Source organism: Ylistrum balloti, unplaced genomic scaffold (genome assembly GCF_031769215.1).
Source record: "Ylistrum balloti isolate Yb309-2 unplaced genomic scaffold, AGI_CSIRO_Ybal_v1 Utg370698, whole genome shotgun sequence".
NCBI lineage: Eukaryota > Metazoa > Mollusca > Bivalvia > Pectinida > Pectinidae > Ylistrum > Ylistrum balloti.
In genome coordinates this window covers 75,727-85,838 of record NW_026782419.1, presented here as the reverse complement: position 1 = coordinate 85,838, position 10,112 = coordinate 75,727, and the positions used below count along the sequence as shown (strand labels likewise).

Genomic DNA, 10,112 nt, shown 5'->3' with positions numbered 1-10,112 from the left:
GGTGAAATGCACAATTTACTTCAAACAATTACTGATATACATGGCTTAGAAGAAAGAAGATATCTTATTTATTTGAAGCATAAATGTAAAATCTTTATTCAGAATACAGCACTGATAGGGACTTAAATCATATAAACCACTGTAACACGAATTAGTAACCCAAAAACTTAGAAAATTTTCATTTTTCCAAAGTAAGGAAGCTGTCTTGTGCTATCACTTGATTATAAAATGCTTTTAACTTTCATGAAATATTCAACTTTCATGAAATGTTATTTAAGTCTCTACTGAAATGCTCCCACACTCGTACATGTTATAAAATTTTTGTGGTAAGAAATTTTGTACTTCAACAAATATTTTATATGCAAAACACTGACAATAATCATTTGATGTGTATTCCATAGCCTCAGGGAAATGATAAAGTTTTCTTGATCTTTCTAGGCAGACTTCACTTTACACAAGACACAAAGAAGAAAATACAATAGCATTGCATGAGAAAAACTAAACCCGTAGAAAAGCAGACTATCAGATGTTCTTTTTAAAATTCTATATACATGTATAATATAAAGCCAGTTAAAGGGAGACAACTGTCCTCCCTTAAGCAATAAGCTAATACTGCTGTTTAATCTTATGTAATCACATATCTAACATGGAAAATATGCAATATTATTTCAAGTTGTACAACACAATTCTTATGTTATTCTCGGTTAAAAGTCAATTTTTTTTCTGCTAAAATTCTATATTGTTTAACGTAAATTTTCAAATTTACTATAATTCTACAATTTTTATTGTTAAAATCCTCTGTTTATTTCTTTTATAGTTCTATGCTATTTTAGCCATAATTCTTCCTTATTTCACGTCATAATTCTATGCTATTTTGAGTATTTGTTGTCATAATTCTATGTTATTTTAGCCATAATTCTTCCTTATTTCATGTCATAATTCTATGCTATTTTCAGTATTCTCTCTTGTATTTTGATGTAATTTTATAATTCTATGTTATGAAATGTTTTATTTCTATCTTATATTCTGTGGATGATACATTGCCTTATGGTTCGTCTAGAGAATTGGGCAGGCAACTAACTAAACACTTGTGACTGTTTCATGAGGATTTGAAAACAGCAACACAATGATAACATGTATTTTCAGAAGATATTAGTCTAATATTACATATACATAATCAGATAACAAAATACACAATAGTATACATCAATTACACAATAAAATAAAAACTCCTTTCTTTGTAATTAACAAACAGTTGACTAGCTACAGTGAAAACATCAAGCATTCAATATTATCCTTCATAAAAGTAAATCTTCTTTCATCACATAGCTTATATATTACTTTACAAGAAATTCACAGGTTCACACATATCCACTGAGGTGCAAATTTTAATGACTCTAGGTCTGAACTGGAGCCTCTGGTGTACTAAACTAACAATCTCCAGCGTAAAACTTGTTCCAAAACTGGAGCCTCTGGTGTACTAAACTAACTGGAGCCTCTGGTGTACTAAACTAACAATCTCCAGCGTAAAACTTGTTCCAAAACTGGAGCCTCTGGTGTACTAAACTAACAATCTCCAGCGTAAAACTTGTTCCAAAACTGGAGCCTCTGGTGTACTAAACTAACAATCTCCAGTGTAAAACTTGTTCCAAAACTGGAGCCTCTGGTGTACTAAACTAACAATCTCCAGTGTAAAACTTGTTCCAAAACTGGAGCCTCTGGTGTACTAAACTAACAATCTCCAGCGTAAAACTTGTTCCAAAACTGGAGCCTCTGGTGTACTAAACTAACAATCTCCAGTGTAAAACTTGTTCCAAAACTGGAGCCTCTGGTGTACTAAACTAACAATCTCCAGTGTAAAACTTGTTCCAAAACTGGAGCCTCTGGTGTACTAAACTAACAATCTTTAAAAACTTGTTCCAAAACTGGAGTGTAAAACTCCAGTGTAAAACTTGTTCCAAAACTGGAGCCTCTGGTGTACTAAACTAACAATCTTTAGTGTAAAACTTGTTCCAAAACTGGAGCCTCTGGTGTACTAAACTAACAATCTCCAGTGTAAAACTTGTTCCAAAACTGGAGCCTCTGGTGTACTAAACTAACAATCTTTAGTGTAAAACTTGTTCCAAAACTGGAGCCTCTGGTGTACTAAACTAACAATCTCCAGTGTAAAACTTGTTCCAAAACTGGAGCCTCTGGTGTACTAAACTAACAATCTTTAGTGTAAAACTTGTTCCAAAACTGGAGCCTCTGGTGTACTAAACTAACAATCTCCAGTGTAAAACTTGTTCCAAAACTGGAGCCTCTGGTGTACTAAACTAACAATCTCCAGTGTAAAACTTGTTCCAAAACTGGAGATTTTAAAGATTAAAGCTGTTAATGATTTCCCCCTGTGTGTTTTGTTAACTGAGTTGATTACAGTACACAAGACCATAATATATATAACATTATTACCACTAACTCCTTGATAGGTATATATACAATGTATGTATGTCTAATACAAAAGTGAAAAATGTGATAAATTTATACACATAAACTGTAGTATACATGCATACAGTATTCAATAAATTGAATATACACCAGTATATAACAGCATATGATATGTAACAGAATAAATACTTGATAGAATTGTTTGTAAAGTGAATATTTTTACTGTATATCACTTTTACCTATATGACTGTATTTAAGGTGCATCTCATTTTAGTAAATGACTGCTAATGATTCAATACAGAATCCAAAACTTATCTCTTAGCTCTTAAATTTTAGCTCTTAAATGTTGATTTGTTGATAATTCTAACTTCTATTTCAACCATGTTTATTTTCATCTGAAACAATATTTTCTACAAATGTATTTATGTCAAATCTGCAGCCTCAATAAATAAAACATGCACCAAACATTCATAGCCATTCAAAAAGTAAACATTTTAGCCTTTGATGAGTATAAAGACAACCTCAATAAGTTACAGCTAGGGTTTCCAGACAGTCTTTGTGCTAGAAACTCCCGTACTCTCCACTGTACAAGGCCTTGTTCTGGTGCTGGCTGGTCGTCGACCTTGTCTGGATGGAGGTCTCCCGTCAACCGAATATGGTTCAATCTCTGCTCCCTGACCACCATACGTCATTTTTGTATAGTCAGTGGAGGAAAATAAAAATGGTTGCTTGTTCTTCTTTTCATCCCATGGTGCATCAAATGATGGTTCCTCCAAACGTGGTCCAAATAAAGTCTCATCAACATAGGTAGGTGTGTGTTTCATTGGACGATATTTAGACTTCGTTGATTCCAGTGTTGTGTGAGAAGATTTTAAAGCGAAATTTGACTCTCGACTGGAATGAGAACCTGCTGATGCTGGATTTGAAGGAGCCCAGAGGAGAGGTTGTTGTTTCTTTTGTTTTATCACAGGAACTGGCTGTGCCCAGAGAGTACCAGATGATCCCTGTGAAGAATGCTGGAATGAACTTTGTGTGGGATGTTGGTAGTGATCCACAGGACGAACATGACTTTGTGATGAGTAATTTTCTGAGCCAAACAAGAGTTCATCTGCATCTGAAGATTCTGCCACTTTACGATATCCACTTTTTGGTCTGCTGTAACTCACATGACTCTGTCGTGACCTTGTCCTTGCTGAAGGGGGCCGTGATCCTGTGATCACAAAGGTATCTGCCATTTTTCGTCTGTAAAACAAAACAATCATCAGAATAAGGCCAAAGTTATTAATTTCCCCAATTTATACTAAGTAGGATAAAAGGACAATACATTACTTCTTATTCAAGGTAAGTGGATGTGGTTTTTTTTTTATATTTATTTTAATTTTTCAAAGCATTTTAAACATACAGATAAACAAGCTTGTACACCTCATGCATCCTATCATTGTACAGTCATCATCATCATCATCACCATCCCTTGTACAATCAACAATATCATCATCTTCCTCATCATCATCATCCCATATACAAACATCATCTTCATCCCTTGTACAATCATCATCATCATCATCATCATCATCATCATCATCTCATATACAAACATCATCATCATGTCATCTACAATCATCATCATATCATATACAATCAGTATCATCCATGTACAATCATTTTCACTCGCTCAGTCATCATCATCATCATGATTACTAGATATACAAGTACACAAACTTTCACACCCACACATACCACAAAATGAGAAAAAAGAAAAACACTATGAAAATGTATTAAAAGGAGAGAGTAAATACTATGGAGAGAGAGAGGGGGAGGAGGGGGGAGATGGGGAGGGAGAGAGAGAGGGAGAGAAAGAGAGAGAGTTTACTGGGCTAGAGGTGAGATCTGATCCAAAAAATCAAAACAAAAAATTAGCGTCTGGTGGGATAAAATAAATTTCTCGGAAGAACTACTAAATGTCAATGAACAACCAAGAGAAATACAAATTATTCTATAAATATATACCTGTATACAATAGAAAGATATCAAAGCTCTTAAAATGTACCCAGGAAATTCACAAATATATTAACAGATGAATTAGTCTGAGATTTCTAACAATTTCTCCCATTTTATCCATTCAGCCCTGAACTTCTACTGGGAAAGATCCCCTTCACTATAAGCAATACTTTTTTGACACATACAATACTCTTTAATTGAACTGATTAAAACTGTCAGATTTAAGGTTTTATGTAAACATCTTGTTTTGTATATGTAAAATTTGATTAAAATCAAAATTACATTATCTGTCTTATTACCTATATCATTGCCATTATGTAATAAATTACCAAAGAGAAATCTTTGTTTATTAAAGGAAAATGGGATAAGGAGTACATCAAAAAGGGTTTCTAAACTTTGTAGTAATGCTTGTGTTTCATGGCACTCCCATAGAACATGAATAATTGTTTCCCGTTCCATATTACAAAGGTTACACATAGGACTATTAGTTATACCAGCTTTAAACAAAAATGAATTAGTTGTCAATATATGTTGTACTATCCTATGTTGAAACCACTGTAGTTTGGCATTTCTTGTAACTATGAAGGGAGTTATATAAATGTCGGACCAGTTCAATTCATTATCTTCAAAAGTCCTCTCCCATTTTGTTCTACCAGTGGAAATAATCACTTTCAGTGGATGTGTTTTAATGGGTGTCAAAGTAACATAACTTTTTAATCATAATTTTAGTCATACATAAATATGGCTGCCTACTGTTTTGTGCTAGAGGGAATCTCCATTAGGCTGGATCAGTAGAGCAGCAGATTGGTAAGCTAAGGTTGCAAGTTTGACATAAGTTGGAAGCCTATTACCCTGAAACTTACACTCAGTGACATAATTCATTCCAAATCAAAGCTTTGTTGAAGATATTAAACCTGGGTTGATGTGGTGTTTGTGGTTAACTCATTAGAAGGATGTAGTATTGCAGGTTTTAAGAGTGCAGGTTAAATTGTCTGAAGGGTTCTGGCTATCTACAATCTTAGTTTTGTCTTGGTTACCATTGAAAGTCTATTGACTGGGGCCAAGACAAAATAAATTCGAGGACAGATTGCAAGAATCCTTCAGACAAATGTACAAAGAATATGGTCACCTTATTCTGTAGCTTAGAGGAAATTTCCCTTTAGCTCAATTGAACAGTGGACCAGTAAGAAAGGGGTTAGGTTTGATTCCGACATATGAACATAGTTCCATTCCTTATACATAATAATGGCAAAGTATCTGTACATGATATGGGACCTTCAAGATGTCCATTACACACTATGTATCTCAATGCCTGATAGTGTAACAAACCACAGTGCATGTGCCTCAAATTTCAAACAGGTGACCATCCTTTGGTTTAGATGGTGTTGATATAGTAGTATTTCAACGCTTTCCCTAATCTTAGAGGACAGAATTCCTCTGAGCTCATCCGTGTAGTGGTGTACATCGTAAATATACTGGTAAATGGAGTGCTATTTGAAAAAAAAATCGTTGTCTGCGATATCTAAGTCTTTCAAAAATAAGTGATGTAATTTTTCACAAATCAAAATTGCAACGTTGATATTGATTAACTGTTACAAAGTAAATGTAATCAAAGAGTTTGAAAAACACGAATATAACTGTCTCTTATTCTGAACAGCTTTTTATGATATACCAGTGCACAAACTGATTTAATATTGTCTTTTATTAGAGTACTATGGATCACTGCATACTTACGTTCTTATCTGAATTCAGAAAATTAATTCAAGTTATGAGCATTCCTTCAGCATCGAGGCCTACACTGTACGTGCCATGACAAAACCTCAAAATTGCCTAGCTTCAGTAAACATTTGCATCGGGGTCGATAACGTGTTTGGAAATAAAATATTTCATAACTTGCAAAACGATTTTACAATTATTTCCGGAAAATTGTAACGATGAAAAGAATATCCGATAAAAAGATTTCGGAAACAGAAGAAATTTATATTTTAAAGACGATGTTTGGAAATAAAATATTTCATAACTTGCAAAACGATTTTTCAATGATTTCCGGAAAATTGTAAAAATAAATAGAAAGAACCTATCAGATATAAAGATATCGAAAACAGAAGAAATTTCTATTTAAAAGATGAATGGTATTAAATAGAAATCTTTTGACATCACATAGAAAAGGAAAACTTTGAGCGCACCGACATGTACCCCTCATTAGAAGGGAGGTAACTCGTGCGGTAAACAACATAAAACATGAAATCGACACTGTCTAGATTCACATATAAAATTCAAACCCCTGGTGACATCGCTTCATTACCACCACCATTGCCACCAACACCACAACCCAATCACCACCACCACCACCACCACCATCATCATTATCATCATCATCATCAACCGCCATCATCATCATCATCATCATCATCATCAATCACCACCACCACCACCACCACCATCATCATCATCATCATCACCACCACCACCACCACCACCACCACACCACCACCACCAACACCGCAACCCAATCACCACCACCACCACCACCACCATCACCATCATCATTATCATCATCGTCATCATCATCATCATCACCACCACCACCACCACCACCACCATCATCGTCATCATTATCATCATCAATAAAGCCTCCAACAATGTCTAGTCTTTTTAATTATATCGGCCTTTGTCATGTTCCCAAAATTAATGCACAACTTTCAAAAGGTTGGTAGTTTCGTTTGTAGAAATAAATAAGGTAAAAAACCCTTGTTGTAACCACTGAAGTTTAGGTAGCAGGAAACAGTTAATTTGGATTTTTCCTGAAATTATTTGTCATGTTTGAGATATACAGGTATAGCAGTTTGGTTATGATAATACATCATTATGTGTATATATAATTATAAAATACATAACAATTACATTTATAGTAGAGAGATAAAATTTATGTAAATAAAAAAATTCCTCTGATTTCCATGTGATTGCCATGGTTACCAACCGAAAAAAAAAAATTCACAAATACAGTTAATTTTAACCTAACACTACACCTTTATGGAAGAAGTTTATTTCTGAACACTTGGCTTAAAATCAACAAAGCTGTCATGGTAACAAACTACTTACATTTCAGCAAATTCTAATTCGGAGATCTTCACAACATGACCACATCTAAACACTATTAAACTTTGACTGCTTGTAAAGCTAGTTTTTTATGTGTAGACACAGATTCGAGACTGCCCAAATAGTAATCTCTAACACAAAGCTGAAATATTATTCCGATAAAAAAATGAAACCCCACATTGTTCACTTCGACATGACAATACCAATTTTAGAAAGAAAAAAAATAAACTTCTAATTTAAACCTTTATAATGAGGTGATCTAATGAACAAAAATATCACTCGTTGCCACATTGAGAAACTGTGTACTGCTTCCTGGGGGTTTTCCAGTGACTTGTGAAGGCTGTGTATGTAAATATGTTTTACCAGTCATCATCATTAAAAATTTTCTGATACATTTATTTGTCCATAGCTATGAGAATTTTCTTGGTGTTTAACAAGTCATGAAATACTTTGAAACCTTTAGATGTTTTTATAAAAAAAAAAAAAAAAAAGCAACGCTGAATAGCAAAACAGGCCGGTCAGTTCACCCACGAATAGTATATAATTTTGCCTTGAAGGTGTTAATTATTTCAGTCAAGTTTTTGTTTTTTTTAAATATCGTTAAAATAAATTCATAAACATTCAAATTCAATAAAATTCAAACAAAAATCAGCAATGTAAAAAGCGCAAATATCCTGCAATAGACGATGTACGGTATGTGACGAAGGGTCAAATTAGGTGAGCTGTAAATCAGGTACACGTTTATCTATATTGGTTAAGATTGTGTGTTTTTAATTGAGTCTACGCCGGGCGATATACGTTTCAATTCATTCGTTATCAACTATATAGGACTTAAAAGTAGGATTTCATCTCCACATGCCAGCTGGTAAAGATATTTTGTCGGTCAAAATATTTTTATTCAAGCCACCAGTGCATACAACTTGAGAAAGTCCCAGCGACCAGTCATTCAAGATGACCACGAACCTTTTAACCACTTCGAATTTTCACTCACAGTTTACCTCACATCAGGGTTCATCAAAAAGCAGAAGGGATTTCAATTTTCCGGAATGTCACCATTTACCATTCATATCGAGCTGGAAAGCAGCGAACCAAACCATCAACTAGGATTTGTTGTGTGTTTCAAGTTTTTATTGGTACCCTGGTTTAAGAATGAAACCATCTCGCATCACCGACCGTCGGGTCGTGTCAGTGGCGCCTGGGTTCCCGAGGACGTCCAGAGCGACGTGGCTAATCCGTGGTCCTGCCCAGCACCCAGGGGTATCCCTAGTTTAATTACCCTACACACTCACTCTCGCACGACTTCCTCACCTGTCACACCTGGACAAGTACCCGTCTCAAGACAACACCATATAAGGACAGACACAGACAATACTTAACAGGCAACACACCAAATAAGGACATACACGTAAATGCACGGACAGTAACGAATACAAATGAAACAGGACGTTTATAGACACTTACTCCTATTCACCCTGTGACATATATTACACAACATCTGCTTCTGTGTGATGTGGTGAATGACTTTTGAAAAATGTGGCTTCAAAACCAAACGTAGAATGTTTCCTATTGTATTTTTATCTTAGACTAAATCTAAATTCGAAATTTTTCATTAATTGAGACAGAAACGTTATATTATGTCACGTACATAGACTCTACCTCTAAGTCGGTGGTGATATCACGTGTTTGCACCGTTACATTATCTTTACCAACTCGAGCTAAGTCTGTAAAACTAGAAAGAACCTCCTTAGTGCGGAATATACACCTGTGGCGTTAACAAAACACCCGGCCTTCAAAAGTTCAGTAGCATCAATGACGAGTCCTGGGAATACGAAAGAGCTACGATCACTTCCGCTAGAACAAAAGTGAGTTGTTACCCCAGGAATATCGAGGTTGGCCACATTATAATTATACTTCGTTGTTTGGCCCTACTGTGTGCAATTAACGTGTGTGTCTTTTTTTACAATCTTTGAGACTGCAGTTGGTAGACATTATTGATTACTTTAAGACCCCGATGTTTGTCGTTCGAATAGTTGCATAGTTCAGAGTATACACAACGTTCTTCTAAAGTATCAGACATAAGAAAAGTACTGAATTCTGGGGCTACTACACCCGAGTCGCCATCTAGATTTCGACATTTTCCCCTGTTATTTGGATTTCACTTTTGTACAATCATCAAGATTTAATTATTAGTCTTAGGACTGCCCTCGTAATTCTAGAGACGTATATATACGTCTCTGGTAATTCAAATGCTAAGTACATTCATCGATGCATAAATGTTTTTCTTAATGAATTTCGGACTTGAAAAACTGCCATAATCTATAATTTATGACGTCACTGAGATTCCGGATTATTTGACCAGCTCGATTTTGTTACTATCACATCATTCATTCTTAAATTTTGACAATAAACTCCCTTGAATATCTATTGAAATGAAAAAAGTGTGTCTAAGGAGATGTTGCTGAGGGTTTTTTCTTGCTTTCTTTCTTTTTATTTACAAATTTTGATTTCGTTTTGTGATACAGCTTACCCACAATGCATTGCGCAGGAGGTAGCAGTAAAAATGGCGAGCTACATGTGCGTCGATAATG

At 34.9% G+C, this 10,112-nt stretch overlaps 1 protein-coding gene across 1 annotated transcript; it reads right to left on the bottom strand.

Moving 5' to 3' along the window:
- Positions 1-2,963: 2,963 nt before the first annotated feature.
- On the bottom strand, positions 2,964-3,662 carry LOC132557570 (uncharacterized). The gene has a single exon (XM_060222068.1). The coding sequence runs from the start codon at positions 3,660-3,662 to the stop codon at positions 2,964-2,966; it is 699 nt and encodes a 232-aa protein (XP_060078051.1).
- Between the last annotated feature and the right edge of the window lie 6,450 nt (positions 3,663-10,112).